At 37.9% G+C, this 22,975-nt stretch overlaps 4 protein-coding genes and 1 long non-coding RNA gene across 6 annotated transcripts; 3 read left to right on the top strand and 2 right to left on the bottom strand.

The window, feature by feature from the left end:
* Positions 1 to 91: 91 nt before the first annotated feature.
* Positions 92 to 625, bottom strand: LOC119074067. Its single transcript, XR_005087135.1, has 3 exons — positions 535 to 625; positions 293 to 478; positions 92 to 235 (listed from the first exon to the last, which is right to left on the bottom strand). It is a non-coding gene; the product is annotated as an uncharacterized LOC119074067 (long non-coding RNA).
* A 3,769-nt stretch (positions 626 to 4,394) lies between these two features.
* On the top strand, positions 4,395 to 8,146 carry LOC119074043 (proline-rich receptor-like protein kinase PERK8). Its single transcript, XM_037179989.1, has 3 exons — positions 4,395 to 4,722; positions 7,324 to 7,385; positions 7,452 to 8,146. Exons 1-3 carry the CDS (start codon positions 4,705 to 4,707, stop codon positions 8,101 to 8,103), a joined length of 732 nt encoding a protein of 243 aa, XP_037035884.1. The 5' UTR covers positions 4,395 to 4,704; the 3' UTR covers positions 8,104 to 8,146.
* Positions 8,147 to 11,212: 3,066 nt separating this feature from the next.
* LOC119074045 (peroxisomal membrane protein 11A) lies at positions 11,213 to 14,057 on the top strand. The gene is made up of 4 exons (XM_037179991.1): positions 11,213 to 11,383; positions 11,518 to 11,630; positions 11,699 to 11,792; positions 13,443 to 14,057. Exons 1-4 carry the CDS (start codon positions 11,328 to 11,330, stop codon positions 13,891 to 13,893), a joined length of 714 nt encoding a protein of 237 aa, XP_037035886.1. The 5' UTR covers positions 11,213 to 11,327; the 3' UTR covers positions 13,894 to 14,057.
* Positions 14,058 to 14,102: 45 nt separating this feature from the next.
* On the bottom strand, positions 14,103 to 16,258 carry LOC119074015 (elongation factor Tu). 2 transcript variants are annotated; one of them, XM_037179951.1, is made up of 7 exons: positions 16,182 to 16,258; positions 16,068 to 16,128; positions 15,533 to 15,970; positions 15,277 to 15,465; positions 14,691 to 15,085; positions 14,473 to 14,630; positions 14,106 to 14,408 (listed from the first exon to the last, which is right to left on the bottom strand). In XM_037179951.1, exons 2-7 carry the CDS (start codon positions 16,105 to 16,107, stop codon positions 14,225 to 14,227), a joined length of 1,404 nt encoding a protein of 467 aa, XP_037035846.1. In that variant the 5' UTR covers positions 16,108 to 16,128; positions 16,182 to 16,258; the 3' UTR covers positions 14,106 to 14,224. The 2 variants fall into 2 exon arrangements, with proteins under 2 accessions (XP_037035845.1, XP_037035846.1); XM_037179950.1 differs by having other exon boundaries at positions 14,103 to 14,408; positions 16,068 to 16,254.
* A 2,830-nt stretch (positions 16,259 to 19,088) lies between these two features.
* Positions 19,089 to 21,249, top strand: LOC119074011 (zinc finger CCHC domain-containing protein 8 homolog). The gene is made up of 4 exons (XM_037179946.1): positions 19,089 to 19,996; positions 20,057 to 20,164; positions 20,235 to 20,415; positions 20,477 to 21,249. Exons 1-4 carry the CDS (start codon positions 19,244 to 19,246, stop codon positions 21,157 to 21,159), a joined length of 1,725 nt encoding a protein of 574 aa, XP_037035841.1. The 5' UTR covers positions 19,089 to 19,243; the 3' UTR covers positions 21,160 to 21,249.
* Positions 21,250 to 22,975: the final 1,726 nt, after the last annotated feature.

Below are 22,975 nucleotides of genomic sequence, written 5' to 3'. Positions count from 1 at the left end.
AATTCGTGACAATTTTTTGTCTCTCGTTCCGAAGAACTTTCAATTGAAGTGTGAACAACAACAACAACAAAAAAAACAATTCTATTTAATATAATCGAAAAGCAAGACTAACTTTACAGCCAGTATAAACAGCATTTTTGTGATACGCATAACAGTTGGCCTTGTACGCACCAGGTCCCCAAAATATTGGCAAAACTCTTTGATCGAAATCGAATGCATGTACTGTGTAGTTTCCCTTACATTGCAAAAAATAAAAAATAAAGCTTTTCAGCAAAAAATGAATTTAACTTACTTTGACGTACGCGCGACAAGTGGGTTTCAGCCCTTTCGGTATATCCGATTTTTTTTCCAGTTCTCGATGAATTACTTCCCAAAGCCAACTGTTAAAAAATTTGCAGCAAGTTCGTTTGGAAACTTTATACGGCATTAGTCTATACTGATTATTTCCTTGTGAGCTGTGGAGCATTTTTGCTTCACACTAAACGACAAAATATTCATTATTCGTACACGCCTCCTTTTCACTCGATAAATTACATCAAAATCATTCAGATTTTCGCTGACAATATCAAAAGCCCCATTGATCGTGTAATTGAATTTATTTATTCTGTTGATTCGCAAATTAGTGACAAATGGTTCTATGGAAGAATTCTCTATTCCAGTGACCTCAAATTCAGTCCACCATGCCTTGAATTGGGAAGCTTCATGGATAAGTAAAATAATAAAAATACACAGAAAAATCCTACACCAGCGCCAACAACAACTGCTGCAATCGTTAGAATTGTTGCTCGTATCATTTTAGTATTTTTACTAAAATTCTAATTATGCTCGACCTGATTCTAGCAGCAACCTCAGCAGCAACACTGAACCTTTCAATTTACGAACCTTTCAATTTACGGCGGAATCGAGGGCATGCTTGCTGATTTTAGATCTGTTACAACAAAACATTGTACGTAGACGTGACACATTACACATTACTTTCGTGTGGTCGATCCATTCATCTTGTTGTGAAACGTTTTTCTGAAATTACAAGGTAGGTCGTCGAATCATAAATATTTTCTGTTGCAACCGATAGAGATTTCAAGATTGCAGCTGAATTTTGAGGAAAATTGAAAGGGCCGTTGTCTTCAACGATGTTAGAAGGTTTTGAAAGCTGTCCATACGTGTAAAAGATTTTTAAAAAAATGTGGAGTAAAATTTTCAAAATGTCCGGTAGCAACGTCAAATGTGGTATTAAAAAACTCGTTGATGTAAAACACATTTGCTCACTTTATAGTTTCTGATTCTTTATAGCTAATGGAAGGCAGTTATTTCGTTCCGAATTCGTTGTTTAATTGGATTTCGTATGGTGTGGGTCTTAATGAAAATATTTTCATTTATAAAACTTCATTGTATTAACTACTACAAAAGGTTCCGAATTCGTTTGAAATTTTCAACGAATTTTACTAATTCCCGCAACTCCCAAAATAATATTATGTTTTCGAGAAAAATATTGTTACGACGAGTTGTTTAGTTGTGATATTTTGCAATAAATCATCGTTACAGATTTGCATATAACCTTTTATGTGTCTCTAGTTGTTCAATTTAATAATTGAAAAAACGAAAAAACTATTTGTTGTTTTACAACACTCATGCAATGCTTTTTGAAACGAATCAATTATCAATTTATCAAACGTCACATTGACGCACTGAAGCACAAAATAGGCATGTTTGCAAGAAGTTGCCAAACGAGCGCAGCCAGTTTTTTGTTTTTGCTTAAAACGCCCCATTAAGCAACGTGTTCCACACAAGATTTCTGGCGAAATGGTCACAATGGTCGTTGAGCCATGCTTAATAAGCATTCGGGTGGGTTTTTAGGGTTCAATTGCAATTTTTTAAATTATTTTAAGGCGTTTCCAAGTCAAATAAAGTTAAATTCGAAAAATGGCTTATAGCAACGCACTTCAAGCAAAAGTGCTACTAATGACAGCTGCCAAATGCTTGAAGTGCGTTGCTTATAGACAATTTTTATTCTACATCATCTACAACAACAAACACAATTCCAGTTAATATAATCGACAAGCAAGACTAATTTTACTGGCAGCATTAACAGTATTTTTGTAATACACAAAAGTGTCGGCCTTATACGCACCAGGTGTCCAAAATTTTGGCAAAACTCTTTGATCGAAATCGAATCCACGCATTGTGTAGTTTCCCTTAAATTTAAAAATAATTTAGAAAAATTCAGCAAAAAGAACGAAAATTAGTTTACTTTGATGTACGCGCGAGAAGCAAATTTCATTCCTTTCGGTATACTTTCCGATACTTTTTGAAGTTCCCGATGAATTACTCTCCAAAACCAACTGGTGAAATATTTCCAGCAACTTCGTTTGGACACTTTATACGGCAGTAGTCTAAACTGATTATTTCCTTAAGAGTTGCAGAGCAATTTTGCTTCACACTAAACGGCAAAATATTCATTATTCGTGCACGCCCACTTCAATCGACAAATTACATCAAAGTCGTTCAAATTTTCAACAATCTGAAAATTTGAATTTATTTCAATTCCATATACAAACAGCAACCAAAAATTATTCTACACTATGCCAAAAAAATGTGTTGTTTTTTTTATAAAGTTGATTAAAAGTGACGAATTTAAATAACAAAATTTAAAGGGTCAAATTCTAAAATTTAAAGGATATTTGGTTTGATTCTTTACTAAACATCCCGATACTTTTATATGTAAATTGTAACAGCTTCTTATGAATAATTAAGATGGCGCGCTGGTTGCTAACTTTACTTCTGCTAACTTTACCAATACTTTTTACAATTAAAAAACAAATAAGCAAAATTTTGATGTATGGTAGAATATAAAAACGCTGAAAATAATCGTCAGGGCGCGTAAAACAAAAAATTTTATTTCCAAATTTCAATTTCATTGTCAAGTAACTTGCAATCTTCATGCATAAAATATTATTTCAATGTTCGGAACACCACCGAAGCAATACAACATTCAAAATAAAAAAAAAAAAAGCTGAAAATAATATTCGACATCTAAATAAAATAAAAAATAATTTAGGAGAGAACCTAAGGGGTCATTCAAATAGTGCGCACGCTAAAAACGTGAGACAAAACATCATTTTTGTATGCGATTTGGATGTTTTGTTTTAGCGTGCGCACTATTTGAATTTGAATTATTGGATTTATTTATTCGGTTTATTCGCAAATTAGTGACAATTGGTTCTATGGAAGAACTCTCGATTCCAGAGACCTCACAATCAGTCCACCACGCCTTGAATTGGGAAGCTTCATGGATAAGTCAAATAATAAAAATTCACAAAAAAAAATCCTACACCAGAAATTGAAAGAAATTGAAAGGAATTGAACGGAATTGAAAGGAAATAGAGCGAATACGGCAATTAGACGAGTTGCTCCGGTAATTGAGGTAATTAAACGGAATTGAAAGGAATTAGAAATTGATTTGCCAACCTTTTGGCCAGTGGTTTACCCCTCGTTAGAAAGACATAGACATAACATGTGTTGGCGTATAACACTAACTGCCATCAGACAGAATATATCTTCAGAAAGTAACAACCTAACCAATTTCCCAAGCATAACAGTTTAATAATCGTTTAGCTTTCATTAGTTTTTCACACTAAGTCCACTGAACTTTCTATCTGATCCCTTTTCCCTTTAAAAATGAAAAACTGATGAATCATTCAAACCTTGCCAATCAAGGAATTCCCATAATCATTTGATTTTCCTGCATCGACGTAATCATCGTGCGACCTTCTCGCTTATTCAGCGCGTATATATATTCTCACTCGGTATACCATTGTATGCGTTTCAGTTTTCCCTTGCGATCAACTTATCGGTTTAACATTAAGAAAATAAAATGCTAATCACGATCTGAGAAGTTCGATATCCTCTTATTTACGTCCCATGTTATATGGTAATAATCAAAAATTGAAACGTCAACCGTCAGAAATTTAAATGTTTTTTTTGGTTCGTTCCATTCTCTCTGATTTATTTGCTTTCATTGAAGTATAAGATCTGGCCAGTGAAGAAAACCAGTTGTCCGAAAACATAATTATTTTTTATCGGCGGTTTTTTCCTCTTATTCTTTTTACCAAAACCTTTAAATGGAATTTCATTCAATGCCATCACAACAACACTAAAAGAACATTTTGTTTCTCTTTGAGACTGTTGATATTCTAATGCGCTTTCGTGTGTATTGAAAGGGTTGAGAGAGTGGACTTGAACACGCGTATGATGCCGTTGTTGATGATTGCTTCGTTACACGAAATTTTCATGTGTTAATAGAACATTAGAACCTGGTCCAGTCCGGTATAATGCATTCTGTCGAAAATATTTAGATTAGGTGGGGATATAATGGCTATAAAAGTGATTGCCCAATCTCTGATTGTTACATAATTTGAAGAATATTTGTGAGGTGAAGAGTCAAACGTTAGACATAAATAGTCGGAATACAATAAAGAACAAGGGAGTTGAAATCGAAGAGTGGCTTTTGTTACCGAACATATTTTGAAAACGGTGCTATAGTCGTGAATAAGTGAAAAATTAGTCGAGGAAATTGAACGTGTTATTGTTCTACATCGACAGCGTATACAGTGGATACATTATCTACGAAGGAAGAATTAAATTAAATTCGATTTTTTGTTTGTTTGTTGGTCGAAAAGGAAACGTGAAAAAAACGCCGAACAAAAAATGATTTATAGAAATGCGGTAAGAAGTTTGATCTTTCGAGTTTTTTTTGTTTGTTTCTTTTTTCTTCAATGAAATTGTCTTGGATTAACGGAATTGTTCCATGTAAAATGTTCGTACAAAGACGGAAGGGTCCATTGAATAATTCTGATTTATAATGAAGACGAAAAGAACACGGAACGGTTACAACAAGTGATTCACGCATGAAAATTGTGTTAATTAAAAAAAAAGTATCGAGAGAAAAAAGAAGTCGACGAAGTAGAAGAAATATATAATGGTCGGAAAATTGTATACGATATACCGAACACACACCTTCGTTTAGTTGGTTTACATGTTTCTCGGTTTGATTAAAAAAGTAATCAAAAATGTATTCAGATATTTGTTTCGTTTCGTTTTTTTTTTTTGGTTTCGTTTATTTGTTTTGAATCACAGAGCGTACATTGTACAACAGCTTAATTGTGGCACTGTTTGATGATTTTATGAGAACATTCTCAGGTTACATACTTCGGTAAATTCAATTATGTTACAGGTGAATAGTGAATGTTAAGACGATTTAATTGAGATATCCACCAAGTTGGAAATGTAATAATGTTTTAGGAAGTAATTTTGAGATTTTGTTGAAATTTAATAGCTACGGAGAGGTAGATTATCATAATTATGACGACATGGCTACAAAACGATTATTACAGTTGTTGAACTAGGATATGGAATATCAGAGAGAGTAAATCCACCGGTTTTTTAACTGGTAGACGAAAACTATTAATTTACGTGTTTTAAGATGATTCAGAGACTAAACACCAGGTCAAAGACCTTTATCTAAAGACACATTTAAACGCTCCCAGACGACAAACACATGACCAATGTAAGCATCGAATCTATTACTTCTTTTGATCTGATTCTCAACAGATTGCTGGAAAGTCCTTCTTAGTAAAACATTTCCTTTAACGAACATTTTTGCTGTTATAAGGCCGAGTAGGTAGGCCCTGAGTAATTTGCTTGTTTTTGTTGTATAACTTTCGACGATACACAGACGGCTTTGTAGCCTGCCACATACGGCTATGCATCTGTTATCGATAACCATGACAAAAATAACGACAAGTTCTGGTTAATATAGTCCATTAAATAGTAAAATGAATGTTAAAACAATTGAAGTACAAGATTTGAAATCAACAGATTAAAAATACTTTGATCGATGAAGAAGTAATAGACCCGATAAGTATACTGGTCATATGCTTGCCGTCTGTAACCTGGTTAACATAATTTCCTCTAGCTCTATTTAGTTTAGTTTTTCATTGACAACTCAAGTAGAATGACTACTCGTTGGAATAGAATTAGAACAGATACTAGAGATGTGCGGGCCGCCGGGCGGGCTTCAAATCTGTCGGGCCGAGCTTGGACCGGACCTAAAAAACCAAATTTTTGGCCCGATTTTCAAAGTTTCGCGCACTTTTTTATATGAAATTTGCTTTCGGACCACCCGAAAATGTCGGCCCGTCCGAGTTTTTATCCGGCCCGATCGGGCTTGGGCCGGACGGGCTATAAATACGTCGGGCCAGTTCGGGCCGGGCTTTAAAAATGAATTTCGGACCGGGCTTCGGGTCGGACGGGCTTCAAAAAAACATCGGCCCGCACACCTCTAATAGATACATTGTATGCTGTGTTTTTGAGCGACGAGCGTCGGTAACTGTCTTTTAGATTTCACTTGTCGAAAAACAGTTACCCAAGCAAATTGCTCAAAAACACTCGAGTATGTTTGTGAGTACCACAAAGTTGTTTCTAAATTAACGAAGTACGTAGCTGCATCCAATGTATTCTCGTTAATTTCATGCCCCATGCGACATGTAGTGCATCATTTTCGCAGGGGGTAAATTGCTATGTAAAGATAAACTTTCTCATGGGACAGGTAGTATAAGGATTTACAGTGAGTAAAAACTCTAGGGTCGCGTGCATCAAATATTTATCAACACTGCAACGTCATTCGTTGTTGAAAATGTTATTGAGCGAAGATTTATATAAAAACTGATGATTTTGTATCAATCTCTCGATTACATTTTGAACCAAAGACGTAACCGACTTGTATCAAATTGATAATGGAGTCGGTCATTTCGACCTTTTCGACGCAGAACATTCTAAGCAGAAAGATGTTCTACCGTATGTCTGTAAAATGTGAAGATTTTTATTATAAAATTCATTTTTTCATAATAATTTCATCGCATTGCACCCCATTTTGTCAGCCGCTGCAACATTGACTGAGGCTATTTGTAGCCGTGATAAGAAAAATTTTGTTTGACCTGCTTTGTAGCTGGAACTATATGTTTGGCCATATTTTAGATCAACCGATTATCTTAAAGCAGTGTAGAATCCAAAAACGAAAATGTTGATCCGCCATTTCATAGTTATTTCATGGGCGGCTGTACGTTCCGATGTTTCGATGAACTTATAAAAAATGGGTGCATTTTACAGGCATATCACAGAACAATTTTTTGCTCAGAATAATGTTTTACGTCGACTAAAAAGAACTTGTTAGACTAGCCAGCACATGCCTTCCACCTGAAATTCCGTCCTCTATTTCTTTGATCTTACCTTTGATATAGCCTCATAAAAATTCCCTTTCCCTTTCAGATTGTGCTAGTTACACTGGCTGTTTCAACGAATGCATTCTGGTTCGGTAGTGAACAGAAAATGTAAGCGAATCCGAATTATGAAACACAAATTTCATCGATTAACACATAAATTCTTCGACTTTCCAGAGAGCCTCAGCCAACAGTGAAAAATGTACCATTGGGCTACTTCCGTGCGTTCACATATCAACCGATCGCATTCAATCCACAAACACCCAATCAATTCTATCCGTATCCGGGTGGAAAGATGTTACAACCGAATCCAGTATTCACTTATCCAAAAACAGTACCTCCATCATCAGTTTACGGACAAGCTCCACCACAAAATATGGTTCAACCACCACCAAACACTCCGACATCTCAATCTGCTGTACCAACTCAAGCGACGCAGCCACAAACAGCCGCAAATTCTCCATCTGCAAGTCCGGCCACATCAACTACAGGAACACAGTCTCAACCAACATTAAATGATATTCAACCACCGACCTCTGTTCCCGCTCAGTTCTCGTCGAATCCGCATGTTAGTACACCAATTCGGCAGACGCCATTTTTACCGGAACCAGTTAATCTTCAATACACAATCACGAACGTTGCCCCCGTTCCACTACAACAAGTTCAATTTGTACCATGTATGTGTCCTGTTGCGGTCAGTGTAAGCACTGGTATTAACACCGGCATGAATCCCGAATTAATTGCAAACAAACGATCTGACGACATTCCGATAACGGCTGATTATCGAGATCCATCAATTGTCGAGCAGTCACTATCGGAAGAACGTTGATTCGAAAAGGGAGAGAGAGAGAGATAGAGAAAAGTTAATTTATTCAAACGTTCATCAGTTTGCCATTTACCAGCCACAGATGTTGGACGTCCCTTATAGTTCTAAATAATTCTTCTAAAGCCACCGCAACGAAAACAAAAAGTAAGACTGAATCATTTGAAGAAAATTGTAAATAAAAAGCGAAAATTGAAGTTACAGCAGTCCAAAATAAAGGTTACCCGAACAGAAAAGATTGGAGTTGTTGTTTTGAATATAAATGGAGAAAAGGGCGGGTGAACTATTTGGGAATTTTCTAAAGTAAGGCTTTTGACATCCTGCGTCTTTCAGCAAGCTACTTGGAGAGGACTTTCAAGTAGGTAAAATCCACCTTAGTTCATGTTCTCAATAAGTGAAAACGGAGAGAAGAGAAGTCTATATAACTTAATTCCATCTATACGACTAGAGGGGCAACTTTAAATACACACTACACACACTATGCGTAATCTAAGGTATTGAGGCAAAATAATAGGCAGCTCCGGTACAAATAATAGGCAGCTCCGGTACAAATAATAGTTATTTACATAACAAGGGATAAAAACTTGAAAAATTGAGTTTTCGCGTGAAGTTCGTTTCATTTTTTATCCCCGAGTTTGTTTTTGAATCTCACAGCAATTAGTCAGAGGCCGTAAAATTCCAGCATAGACTTCACTGTTTTTCAGCTGAATCACACAATCACACATACAATCAAAACTGTTTATATGGTTGAACGCGCTTGGTAGTGGTAAAACTGCATACTTATAAACAATTCTGATTGTTTGTATGGATCAGCTGAAAAACAGCTGAAGCAATTTAATGCTGAAATTTCACTGCTTCTGACAGTATCTTGTATTTCCCTAGGTAATAAGCTACTTTCGACTCTAGGGAAAACCGAAGCATTGTAGAACAACATCCCATGGAAAGAAAATTGCTCGTGTGTTTTCGGCCTAATTCATTCGATTTTTTTTTTATTTGTACCGCCGTCGCTCTAAGCCACATCATTACTGGGTGACAGACTAGACATTAAACGAGCAAAACTGTTCTTCATCACGTCAGAGATCACTTTGGGATGATTCAGTTCAAATATAGTTGTTCATCAGATTTTATACGGTTTTACCATTACCACGCTCGTGCGTGTATGATATGAAGTATAAACAATTTTGATTGTATGTGTGGATCAGCTGAAAAACAGCTGACGCAAATTCATACCGAAATTTCACTGCATCTGATTGTATACAAACTGTTCGATGCATTTGGTGTTAACGTTATGAATTAAAGTTTGATTTTCCGTGAAACAAGTTAGGCTTACTGCTTTGGAGGTTTTTTTTTGCCAAGATTGTTATTTTGACGTGTAGGACATTATTGCCAGAGCCGAAGGCGTGGGCAATAATGCCTACATGTCAAAATGACAGTCTGGCAATAGGTGCATACCATATTTTATCTGTCGAGAACAGATATATCGAGATAAGTAAAAACTCGCTAGGGAGATAAGCTCGAGATTATCGTTCTAGACAGATAAAATATTTTATCGCATACGGTGTGTGTGTATTGACGTTATATACACGACGTACTGACGGTAAACAAATTTACCCTAGAGTGCTAAAGGTTTTGCAAGCAAAATTGTATCTCTAAAAAAGAGATGTTTTCCTACTGCGATAAAATACCTCACTGATATAAGGATGTATATAATAGCCTCGTACTAATACTCGCGTAAACGCTCGTATGACTACACGGCTCTTATATACATCCTTATAGCAGTAATGTACTATTCCTTTAATAAGCAAAAGTCATAATAGTCGACGGCACTGCCAAATAGAGTACTATTTTGCAAAATGCTTTCACAACCTTGCTATTATTTGCATGAAATGGTTTTTTACAGCTATATGAACTGTCAAGTTTCAGTACCCTATTCAGAGTACCACTCATGCTTGAAGTGCGCTGCTTCAATGACATGACGGACATAACGAAACAACAACTATTTTTGTCATTCCTTAAGAGTCACTTTGCGAAAACGTCGACCAATTGAAATCCAAGGGGTCTTCGAAAATTGCTTTTTTGGCATGGGTTCGTTGGACTATACTGAGTCATTTAAAGAAAAAAAAAATTTGAAACACTTTCACCTTGGGTGTGGACCTTTGCGAAAAATGCACTACACCGATTGGGGCAAAAGTGTATTTAGGCAATATTCTCCTTACGACAAATCGGATAAATGTGAAATTATGGGCAAATACTAGCCTCATTAAGGTACACATTTAGCAGTATCGATATGTTCGAAAAATTTCTGCACCGTGGCTCCAGCAGCACTTTAACCTCGAAAAATTGACGATTTTCAAAGAGGTCGGGAGGACGGCGCGATCCTGATACCTGGAAACTAATGGTATGGGATGTCATCACTTTTCTAACAAAAGTTTTGATACGGATGAGCTATAGTGACTCAAGTTTCACGGAGGTGTCATTTTTTTGCTCTCATTTTGAAAAAGTGATACTGTTGCCGGCGCGACCACTTAACCTTGGCGATTTTTATAGGGTTCTAATCTAGGTACCTAGTGATGACATCCCATACCATTACTTTGAAGGTATCAGGATCGCGCCGTCCTCCCGACCTCTTTGAAAATCGTCAATTTTTCGAGGTAAAAGTGCTGCTGGAGCCACGGTGCAGAACTTTTTCGAACATATCGATATTGCTAAATTTGTACCTTTACTTGGTGAGGCTAGTATTTGACCATAATTTTACATTTATCCGATTAGTTGTAAGGAGATAGTTGCCTAAATACACTTTTGCACCATTTGGTGTAATACATTTTTCTCAGAGGTCCACACCTAAGGTGAAAGTTTTTCATGAATTTTTTTTTCTGCAAATGACTCAGTCAGAGGGTATTGGATATCACTCATAAAAATCGGAGACCCCTTGGTTTTAAATTTCATATAAGCTGGTCGAAGTTTTGGCAAAGTGACTCTTAAGTTAAAATCAGCTGTCAGCTCTTTCCCTCCACATTCTACCGCTTTTATTTGAAGCTCCAAGTGATGCCATCTGGGTTTGTATGGAAAAAAATTTTTAAAAGAATTCAGTTCCACAATACATTCCACTGTCATTTGACTATTATGAGTGAACTGATAATACTTTGTAAAGATGTTGTTTTGAGTCGTCCACAGGTTTGCTTTCGGAATAATGTTAGTTGTAGGTAGCAGTTTAATAAACGTAGAGCAAAATGGAATCACTGATAAAACTGAATGGCCAGCTGTCAGGTCGAGATAAACTAGCAAGGTTAGATGAATTTCGGATCATTAACACACTCACAGAGAAATAGAGAGTCAAATGATTGATATCTTATCGCTGTGCAAATTACCGCTGATAAAACAATGTTTGTCGTTCATCTCAATCCAATTTGAACCTGCTAGATTAGTACAATACAGCTGCCGAACACTCTGGGATTGTCTGCAAGGCGATAGTAATATTGAGCTTATCGACAAGATAAAAACGTTGGAATACATTCTAAGCTCCTTTCGGAAACGTAAGTGTTATCGATGTGTGCCACGATTCCAGAAGAATCCCATCGAAATGGTTGACTTTTCGTTTCAGTACTTCGGTTCGGAAAATGTGTGGACGTATTGTACGCTTCCCTGAAGACTATACACAATCCAGATGTTACTCTACGGCTCACGCTCACACTAAGGTAACTGATTCTATTTTAAGCAAAATGATTTTGTGCTGTTCGATAGGATATGGAGGATATGGAGGCTAAAATAGTAGACGGAAACGTAGGAAGTGCATGAATTGTTAGTGAAAACAAATGTTGCTCGTTCTTATCCTCTCGTAGTAGTCTTTATAGCCGGCATGCCAATAGTGTAATAGTGTCGAGTAGATTACCTAATCCTGATCTAAGCGTTTTGATAGTTAAAATCTGCAAATTCATCACTTTTACCACTCAGCCAGAGCTCATCGTTTTTTATTTGTCGACTTGACGATAATAATAGAAGATAATGTAGCCGTTTTAGCCGTCTAAAAACGCGATATCTCCCAAATTGATAAGAAAACATAGCTAACGCTGACCCGTACGAAACACCTATTCGTATCAAAAGCCTTTAATGTGAAACTCTTCATTTCTCTTACTTCATTTTCTTCTCTGCTGAAAAACTATTCTCCCTTTAAAATCACTTACATTATCCACCCTTTGCCTTGTTATCATATACAATTAAATTGCCGGAGGCAATATAGACAGCCCCGTACGAAGTCAAATTTCATAAATTCCTATTGAAACAGCTATATACCGCTATATTTACCTATATTTCACTGTAAATAAACATTTCACAGAGGAATATGCTATTATATAGCTCTATATGCCTGTATATAGCTCAATATAGCTGTATATAGGTATATATAGATGTCCATATATGGAATCCCTGAAACCCCTCACACTTAACACATTATTTCCATGTTAACAGAAACTCTCTAAGCATCATTTTTCCCACTTTATATCACTTTTAATAAAATCCAATATGGCCGCCGGCAGCCATTTTGTTAGGAAACCGAAAATAGTACCGACGCTTTACATTTGTTAAAACCTTTCAAACAAAAAAAAAATCTTGAAATTCGGTCAAAATTTACTCGAGATATTGACAAAATACTCCACGTTCACTGTACGGCCGAGTAGCCAGATAAGAGCTCACTCCAAGAGACCTAGCTCACGCTCCGGAGAACATAATTTCATAAACTTTTTTTTCCCTGATTGGTACGGTCAATACCTATCTAATAAACAGACGAAATATGTTCAAATGTGGCCGACCTACAAGCAAAAACTGCTTGCCGCCCTGTGCCTCTTTCACACCAAGGGGTCTAACTCACGAGTCGGTCATCCGATTTCCATAAACTTTTTTTTTGTCGATCGGTATTGTAAATACCTTTTATTTGACGTATCACTTACAAGTGTAACGTTTGAATGTCCGGAGATATCTTCGAAAAACCGTAAAGCACTTATTGGGCCCCAGCTCAGGAGGGGTCGATCCAAAATCACTCATCTTCGAACTTAGCCTGTCTTTTTCCCCAAACGGGGAAAAAAAGAATTTTCAAAATCGGATGCATTTTACTCAAGTTATCGTGCAGACAGACAGACGGACGGACGGACAGACGGACATTTTTTTTCTTGCTGATTTGGCATCTCTGGACAACCACTATAGGTTTCCCCTTACTCAGGGAGTCCAATTCGACGTGTTACAAACGTATGCGTAAACCTATAAGACCCCAGTACTTCGTACGGGTCTAATAACGAAGGTTTAACCGTCCGACTATTTTCTTGACGCTTTTTTCTTGTCGTTTCTAATTTCAGCAAAATATCCCAAGCAATTTTCTTATTCGCTGACCACATAATCTGGTTGTCACGCACCGGACTGGTGAAAAAGTTGAACACCCAGAAATGGAGCGAAGTCTACAACAAATATTGGTTCTTCTCCATCGTCATGAATTTGTGTCGCGATTTCTACGAAATATGTCGCATATTCGACACCTGCCGAGATGTTCGACAACTGTTGCAGCTGTTCTTCTTTCCAAAGTCGTCCACCGATTTGGTCAGAGTTTGGTCCAAGGCGACGGTGTGCGTTAATACGCATCAGGCGGTCATTGTGGATACCATTAAAAACGTGTGCGACGTATTCATTCCGTTGTCAGCATTGGGATACTCGAAGCTGAGTCCGAAGTATCAGGGCGCACTGGGCATTATTTCGTCGATGGCCGGATTGTTTGAGGTGTTGTATCCAGCGGCTAAACTATTGCCGGCATAAAGTTCGTGATTTTACTGCATTTCGGGAAACTGGGGTCACGACTGGGTCGTGTGGTCTCAAGGTAGAGGAACATTTTGCTTTGCTTTTTCAGAGTGTATAGTTAAGCGACAGTGATATAATCTAGAGGAACTTGGGCATCAAATAAACGAATGAGAAATTGGAAAGTTGGTTTGAGCTCCTGACAAACGACAAATGAATGAAAAGCCCGCTGATCTTATTACTCTAAGTTGTATTCAAATCAAGAAATCAGAACGCTGGATCGCAGTGTCGTATTGAACACCTTCTCATCTGACTGAGGAAATTAACATAAAATTCCAAATCGACTACAGGCCTAAGCTTTCCCAAGTCGCTTAGCTCTCGCATTCTTGCCCTCCATCAACTGCATTCGTTCGTCTTCGGATAAGGGCGATAGAACTTTGGTTACAACGCCAGTACCCAGAGTCAAGTGACCATCTCGAAGAGTGAACCGTTGACCTTCTTCCAGAACCATTGGCTTTATCAGTTTCAAATGTAATCTGTGCGTGGAAAGAAAACCGTTAGCGAGACATTGCCGTTGTGGTCGTGGTGAGACAAAATTACTTAGCATCTTCGCCGGGCATAACCATCTCTTTACCCGGTATCTGGACTTGCGTGGCACAATCCCAAGTTTTGGAGAACATTTGCATTTGGAAGAAGCTGGTGAATGGCTTTGCACGGCCGCCCTCTTCTTTGTTCAGAATGTAAACTTGTGCTTCCACCTAAAATTCAGTTCCAACGTTTTCGTTCAATGTTCAATGTCATGAATCAATCAAATCTACCTGATCGTTGGCCTTACAAGTTCCCGGCTTACACATCACAAATCCACGCTTGATATCGTCACGCTTCATACCGCGAACCAACGCTCCCAATTGATCACCGGCATGAGCTTCATTTAAAATTTGATGGAACATTTCGACGCCAGTTACGGTTGACTTCAATGTTTTGCCGAAGCCGACGAATTCACATTCCATTCCCTTTTTGACAATGCCACGTTCTAAGCGACCGGTGACAACGGTTCCACGGCCTGGAATGCTGTAAACACTCTCGACTGGCAGCAAAAATGATTTATCCAAATCTCTGACTGGCGTTGGAATATGTTGGTCCACTTCTTCTAGCAATTTCAGTACAGCGTCAGCACCGATTTCGGGACTCTTTCCGTCCAATGCACAGAGAGCTGAAAAATGGAGTTTGGTTCAGGTTTGGCGTGTCACGTCAAAACTCGAAAAGGCTTCTTCGTCTGCTCCCTTCGAAATATTTCTGTGAAGAAGTCATTGACCCGTACAACGACAAAATTGATCGGACACGCAGGTCGTTCTACCACTAAAAATATCCTTCCTTCAGCACACATTTCGGACTAATATTTACCTGAACCCTTCACAACTGGAACATTGTCTCCATCGTAGCCCATTTCGGTCATTAATTCACGAATTTCCATTTCGACAAGGTCCACCATTTCCTGATCAGCAGCATCAACTTTGTTAATAAAGACAACAATGTGAGCGATGCCAATCTGTTTGGACAGTAGTAAATGCTCTTTGGTCTGCGGCATAACACCTGATGAAACGACAAAATTAGCAAATGGAACGATCGGCACCGAAGGTTGTAGACAACGACGTCTTACCGTCCGTAGCGGCAACAACTAAAATTGCTCCATCCATTTGCGAGGTACCAGTGATCATGTTTTTAATATAATCGGCATGTCCCGGGCAATCGGTGTGTCCGTAATGACGATTTTCTGTCTGATATTCTATGTGAGCAACATTGATTGTAATACCGCGGGCCTTCTCTTCCGGTGCGTTGTCAATTTCGTTGTAGCCCTTGGCATCTGCCAATTCCTTTTCCGATAAGACTCGAGTTATCGCTGCAGTGAGAGTTGTTTTTCCATGATCAACATGTCCGATGGTGCCGATATTGCAATGAGGCTTCGACCGTTCGAAAACTTTCTTTTCGGCATAGAATCGTCTGGGCACAGCAGTCTGTAATGCTGGAATCAACATTTGCATGGATGCATGTCTCGATGTTGTGTTCCACAAGAATTTCTTTAACATTTCGCGATTCGCTGTTGGGGGAAGAAAATTTGTAGTTCGGTGCAGTGTGCAGGTATAACCTCAATGAAATTATTCGGGAAATGGTTTCATTGTGGAACAATGACCGACCTGGATTTAAGATAGTGCGAACTGTTGTAAATGCGGCCATTGTCCCGTTTGTTATTGGTTTCTAAATGATTTATCCAAAAGGTGATGCAATTTCAACTCTTTCACCGACTTCACCTTACGTTCCTTATGTCTTCTTTTATGAATTTTTCCGAGTCGAATATGAGACGAATCGATTGGTTATGCAAGCGGGCCGCTCACATTCATTTTGAAGTTTTGTGGCAACCAGTGCCGTAGCTGGAAGACATTGACCTCTGATATATGGCAAAAAACACGAATTTTCTAGCTGTGGCTAGCAGCACAAACATTTTGACTTGTAGAATCTGTAACCATTCATTCTTCAGCGGAGCGATAAACATTTTCTACAAAAAGCCCTTTTGAAAAAGGTCAATCCAACAAAATTCAGAGAAATTACGACCGTATGGTCTATTACTTCCATCGATCAAAGTATTTTTTTATCGGTTGATTTCAAATCTTGTACTTCAATTTTTTTTAACATAACACTGTTTTCTCGACCTGATTATAAATTTGAGTGAGAAGACCGAAGACCATTTTATTATAACTTGCCTTGGGGTACTTGTCAAAGTATTTGCTTCTCTTTCAATGTGGTACGTTGAGAGCGAGAGGACAGAAGACCAGTTTATTTTTACTTGCCTTGGGGTACTTGTCAAAATTTCTTCTTCTCTTTCATCATAACACTCTATACTAGGGTGTAGCGGTTTTTACAAAATGTGTTAGTTGTTTTAAGGCTCAGCCGGAAATCCACTCAGCTGGTCCATCTGATCATTTTATGGAAGAAATTTTTTTTTCAAACTTTGATTTTGTGCTGCCGCCAGATCGATTTTTGAAAATTTCGTCGTTTTCGGTCCACGTCACATAAATAGATTTTTTACGGTGGGCTCAGTGTACATAAAAAGTTGGGTCCACATGGTAATCTAATCTCCAGGCTTCACAGATTATTTTATAAAAAAGATCAAGTCTAAAAAATATTTTTTGAGTTCATGACTGATTGTCAAAGTTCCCCGATGGTGATTTTGAGACTTTAATCTCGCCTCGAAATTTGATGGAAATGTGCAAAAATGTAAATTAAACTTAAAATATGCTCAATGAACCGCGGTGAGTCAAATACAACATTTGATTTGATTTGGGACACCTAAATTTGATATTTATCTGACAAAAAGTTGTGTTTTTGGTACATGGAATATTGTTGGCGAAAGTCGAATTACCTCAAATCAATAATTTTTTTAGCTTAAAATGTATTCCCAGGTTCTGACAATGCGAAACCTTCAATTTTAAGCGTTTTCTAAGCTAATTTACAACATTAAATACATCAAAATTTGAAAATGTAAAGAGACGTAGCCACTGGCTCTAGAACTTGTCAACAGTACGTAAATTAGCTTAGAAAACGCTTAAAATTGAAGGTTTCGCATTGTCAGAACCTGGGAATACATTTTAAGCTAAAAAAATTATTGATTTGAGGTAATTCGACTTTCGCCAACAATATTCCATGTACCAAAAACACAACTTTTTGTCAGATAAATATCAAATTTAGGTGTCCCAATTCAAATCAGATGTTGTATTTGACTCACCGCGGTCCATTTAGCATATTTAAAGTTTAATTTACATTTTTGCACATTTTCATCAAATTTCGTGGCGAGATTAAAGTCTCAAAATCACCATCGGGGAACTTTGACAATCAGTCATGAACTCAAAAAATATTTTTTAGACTTGATCTTTTTTATAAAATAATCTGTGAAGCCTGGAGATTAGATTACCATGTTGACTCAACTTTTTATGTAGACTGAGCCCACCGTAAAAAATCGATATATGTGATGTGGACCGAAAACGACGAAATTTTCAAAAATCGATCTGGCGGCAGCACAAAATCAAAGTTTGAAAAAAAAAAATTCTTCCATAAAATGATCAGATGGACCTGCTGAGTGGATTTCCGGCTGAGCCTTAAGAAGGCAGACTAGGTTGCAAAGAGCCCTCTGTTGAAAGCTTCATGTAAACACTCACTTTTGTATGAAAAATATTTGGAAAATAACTCATTTTGGGAATCCATTTTTACGTGTAATTTACGTTGGGGCACTTGGTGGCTTAAATAATCTTAAAGTTTAGACCTTTATCTACAAAATTGCTGAAAAAATGTTTTAAATATTGCATCAAACGAAAGACTTTACGGTTTTAAAACATCGCTCCACTGGATACAAAACAAGAAGAATTTCACTTTATTTACATATCTAAACACACTGCCTCCAACTTTTTATTATTAGAATTGATAATGCACACACTTGTCTACCAAATTCCAGAATTAATTTGACAAAAATCACTTTTTATTGATTAGAAACAGAAAATAAAACCCGAAATTGTTCAATAACTGCCATTTTTTCAATTGTTGAGCTTTGATTTTGACAATTATAAATATGGTATGCAACACATTTTATACCACATCATGTTATACCATACCAGCTGTATATACCATTAGTTACTGTCAAAATCAAAGCTCAACAATTGAAAAAATGGCAGTTATTGAACAATTTCGGGTTTTATTTTCTGTTTCTAATCAATAAAAAGTGATTTTTGTCAAATTAATTCTGGAATTTGGTAGACAAGTGTGTGCATTATCAATTCTAATAATAAAAAGTTGGAGGCAGTGTGTTTAGATGTGTAAATAAAGTGAAATTCTTCATGTTTTGTATCCAGTGGAGCGATGTTTTAAAACCGTAATGTCTTTCGTTTGATGCAATATTTAAAACATTTTTTTCAGCAATTTTGTAGATAAAGGTCTAAACTTTAAGATTATTTAAGCCACCAAGTGCCCCAACGTAAATTTACGTAAAAATGGATTCCCAAAATGAGTTATTTTCCAAATATTTTTCATACAAAAGTGAGTGTTTACATGAAGCTTTCAACAGAGGGCTCTTTGTAACCTAGTCTGCCCTCTTAAAAGAACTAACACATTTTGTAAAAACCGCTACACCCTACTCTATACCGTAGCTGGCTACGACACTGAACTGCGGTTGTTCCTATCACTGCGTTTGTCGTGTGTGTTTTGTTCGTGTTTGGCACATTTGACATATTTCCTATCGATAAGTTTTATTGTTAACCCTCAGATTTTGAAGCGAAATATTTTTTGTTTTTTTAAATAAGTGAAATCAAACCAATTCAAAATTGTTATGATAATGAACACTTCAAACTCCGATAGCAGTTGTGCAGTTTTAGAAAATGATGTTTCCATAATCGAATTAGACGCGAGTGCAGAACTGGCTGCCGAGGTTAAATTGGCGGAATCCGATGACAACACACAGAATGCATCTATTTTGAAAATATGTTTTAAGGATTCAGCAACGTACGGTGAATTAAGTAATCTGATTGCCAAGTGTGTCAAAAATGCGTTGCTTTACTTGCAAAAAAGTGTAATTTTAACGGAAGACTCGTCAACATTCACACTGACATTCAACGAAACATCAACGGCTGACAATAATCTGTTTATTGTGGACTCCGTACCGGCGCCAGAAATTGCCAATGTTGTTCCGGAATATGAAGTCATAATAAATGAAGCAACCGTTGACCAGACACAAGATGATCCAGCCACTGCACCGAAATCGGCACAAAATACATGTTTCAATTGCGATGGCAATCATGCCATCAAAGACTGTATGAAGCCAAAGGATTTAGCTAAAATAAAGCAAAATCGAGCCAAATTCTCCAGCAACAGAATGAGCTACGAGCGCTATCATGTCGATGCGGAACAGAAATACGGACATTTGGTGGCCGGTGAATTGAGCAAAGATTTACGGAATGCATTGGGCCTGAGGAGCAAAGAGTTGCCGGTTCACATTTATCGAATGCGGGTTCTAGGCTACCCTCCTGGATGGCTAGAGCATGCTAAAGTTTCGGGTTCCGGATTGTCCATGTTCGATTCAGAGGTAATTAGTTTGATGAATTTACGTTGTAAAGAACGACCTTAAACGCCTGACCATTCACAGGGAAAAGAAACTGATGTGAATGAGAGTGACGACGAAGACAAATTCGATTTGAAGAAAATCATCAGTTTTCCCGGCTTCAATGTCGAAGCACCACATGGAACTAGAGACGTAAGTGAAAGCTTTTCCATTTCATTGTTTCTGGATGTCTGAAACCTAGGAATTTCGTTTCAAATTTCAGGACAGCCGAAATTATCGAGCTCCGCCGATGCAACATCATGATAGCAAAGCCGTAATGATTGAACACTTTAGGAGCAAGTCCACTAAGGCGTACAAAAGAAAATCTATTCGGAATACGGATACTGACATAACCGTTCTGGAACCAACTGATATGGATATTGATGATGAGAGTGATGATAATGGTAGCCTGAATTATAACTTTCTGTCAATGCATCCGACTACATAACGATTGTTCACTTTCAGATTTGATCAATGTGCCATTAGGTGAACGACTAGCTCAACTAGAGGACGACAGTTCTGTGCCAGCCAAGTTACCGAAACAATCACATCATAAACCGAGCCCACCTGCTTCGCCAACACCAATGCCTTCGGAAAATCAATCGCCTTTATCCGATGGTGAAATCGCTGACAATGAACTAACTCGTGCAGATTCACCTTCGCTCGATGACTTAAACGAAAGGAAAAAACGTCTACTGAATGCCCTCGACGATTCGGCCGTCTCCACTACAACCCTAACGAAAAGGCCATCGGACGATGATTCACTAATCGACGACATATTGGCGTTGCAAGATGACTCGGCCTTAGACTCGTCTGCAATCACCGATGAAAACGGTGACACATCCACAATCGATGCCAGCCAGTCCACAATAGGCGCTTCTCCGCCGGTCACACCCAACATCCATTCTCTGGTTAACAAAAGTGTGTTGCATGTGAGTAAGGAGACGGTTGGCGGTACTCCCGTTATAAAGGGTGTATCGCCGTTCGGTAATTTGCCGCAAAGTGAAAAATGGCGGGAAGGTGTGTCGGATGTGTTGGATTTTGAAAATTTACCTGAATCGATTGGAAAATATGAAAAAATGAGAACTTTGATCGAGAAGGTTCGCGTAAAAGTGAAAAAAATTCAATACGAAGATGAGGATAGATAATAATCAAAATTGATTAGTCCATGAATCGGAACTTGGAATTTTATTTTTATCGAATGAGAGAAGAGAAAATAAAATTTTATTGGAAAGGAGAAATTTACACGAGTTTTTTTTAGTTCGCTACATCAACTAATAAACTTAAAAGACTTCGAAAAAGTGAAGATTAAATTGGAAATTGGAGATTGGAAATGATTGGAGAATGTTTTTCGAGTGACGATAAAAACTTAATTTTAAGATATTTAGTGTCCCCCACGCCCCTCCTCAGCAAAAAAGAAGTTTTTCCGAAATGTACCCAAAAACTAAAAACGCACATCGATTCAGGGATCTTTTGGGAGCTCAGAACAGCATTCAGTAAAATCGGACCAGCTCCTTCCCTATACAAAATTTTTCATTTCATGAAATTTCATGCACCCCTTCGAAACCATTTTGTCACAAAAGTTCAGTGAGTGGCCATATTTTGATCGAAGTTAATTTGTATCTTATAGTCAGAGGTCATACCTTTCTAACGATACCCCACTCAATGTATTTCATGTGAGAAAAATTAGTTTGTTGCCTTGAATTTTCCAGCTTCCGGCTTCCGGGTGTGTTTAGGTGCGATGAAATAGTGATCAGTTTTGTCGTGTTCGAATGAGGTTTTAGAATTGCTAAGTGACCTGAGAATTTAGAATTGCCTAGTGCTCTGCTGGTAAAGTTATTTGAATTGTCAAAGAGTGAAAAGAAGGACGAATTAAAAGGAGGAAAGTGGCTCTTCGTAACGAAAGCAAGGTGAAATATGGAAAGTCGAACGGGAAATAGAATGGAAAGTCAAACGGAAGATCGAACAGGAAAGCGGACGGAGTGTCGAACGAACAGTCGAATGGCGAGCGGTTATGGAAATTTTAGGCTTGGCGCGCAGAGTGTGTATAAGGTAAACGATTGAGGACGTTCAAGAGTTTTGATTTTTTCGAGGGTCTTTATTTCGGAAAAGTTTTTAAGGTCAAGTGGTTGAGTGGTTTTTTCGGGGTTTTGATTTTGATTTGATGTTGTTTAACTTTGTTTCGATTGACTCCGTTCTGCTGCGTATGAGGGATGTTTTTCGAAGCAGTCTTCCGAAAATTGTTTCCGTATTTCCATCGTAAGGTGGCACGAAATTCATTGAACAAACTTTAATACAATAGTTCAAGCGTAAAGTTTGCGGCTGTATCGTGTAACGGACCAGTGGAAGCGACTGAAGATGGTTAGACCACGCTAACCTCTGACCGCCACTGGATCCGGAGGTCGAAACGGCAATTTGTCTCCACATTCGCTTCACGCGTACCATGGGAAAGGGAAGAGTGATTCTGCTCTGTTTGTTTAGCTGTCTTCGATTGAACTTTACTTGTTCTGAGCTCAGGCTCTTTTTGTGAGTAAAACTTTTTTGTTGCATGTTAGATAACGCCACCCCTGGAATTAGTCTGGCTTCCAGGTAAAATAAAGTTTTGTACCACCGGTCGATTACAAGGCTGTATCGTGTAACGGACCAGTGGAAGCGACTGAAGATGGTTAGACCACGCTAACCTCTGACCGCCACTGGATCCGGAGGTCGAAACGGCAATTTGTCTCCACATTCGCTTCACGCGTACCATGGGAAAGGGAAGAGTGATTCTGCTCTGTTTGTTTAGCTGTCTTCGATTGAACTTTACTTGTTCTGAGCTCAGGCTCTTTTTGTGAGTAAAACTTTTTTGTTGCATGTTAGATAACGCCACCCCTGGAATTAGTCTGGCTTCCAGGTAAAATAAAGTTTTGTACCACCAGTCGATTACAATACAAATCACTCGAAAAACATTCTCCAATCATTTCC

Source organism: Bradysia coprophila, unplaced genomic scaffold, assembly GCF_014529535.1.
Source record: "Bradysia coprophila strain Holo2 unplaced genomic scaffold, BU_Bcop_v1 contig_138, whole genome shotgun sequence".
Classification (NCBI taxonomy): domain Eukaryota; kingdom Metazoa; phylum Arthropoda; class Insecta; order Diptera; family Sciaridae; genus Bradysia; species Bradysia coprophila.
This window is presented reverse-complemented; position numbering and strand designations above follow the sequence as displayed.

Coding starts and splice junctions, on each gene's coding strand:
- LOC119074043 (XM_037179989.1), top strand. Junction 7,386..7,451: donor TTCGGTAGTGAACAGAAAAT/GTAAGCGAATCC, acceptor TCGACTTTCCAG/AGAGCCTCAGCCAACAGTGA.
- LOC119074015 (XM_037179951.1), bottom strand. CDS start 16,107: ATGGCCGCATTTACAACAGTTCGCACTATCTTAAATCCAG. Junction 15,971..16,067: donor TCGCACTATCTTAAATCCAG/GTCGGTCATTGT, acceptor TTCCCCCAACAG/CGAATCGCGAAATGTTAAAG. Junction 15,086..15,276: donor TCCAGTTGTGAAGGGTTCAG/GTAAATATTAGT, acceptor TCCATTTTTCAG/CTCTCTGTGCATTGGACGGA.
- LOC119074045 (XM_037179991.1), top strand. CDS start 11,328: ATGGAATCACTGATAAAACTGAATGGCCAGCTGTCAGGTCGAGATAAA. Junction 11,384..11,517: donor GGTCGAGATAAACTAGCAAG/GTTAGATGAATT, acceptor TGAACCTGCTAG/ATTAGTACAATACAGCTGCC. Junction 11,793..13,442: donor CGGCTCACGCTCACACTAAG/GTAACTGATTCT, acceptor TTCTAATTTCAG/CAAAATATCCCAAGCAATTT.
- LOC119074011 (XM_037179946.1), top strand. CDS start 19,244: ATGATAATGAACACTTCAAACTCCGATAGCAGTTGTGCAGTTTTAGAA. Junction 19,997..20,056: donor TGTCCATGTTCGATTCAGAG/GTAATTAGTTTG, acceptor GACCATTCACAG/GGAAAAGAAACTGATGTGAA. Junction 20,416..20,476: donor TGATGAGAGTGATGATAATG/GTAGCCTGAATT, acceptor GTTCACTTTCAG/ATTTGATCAATGTGCCATTA.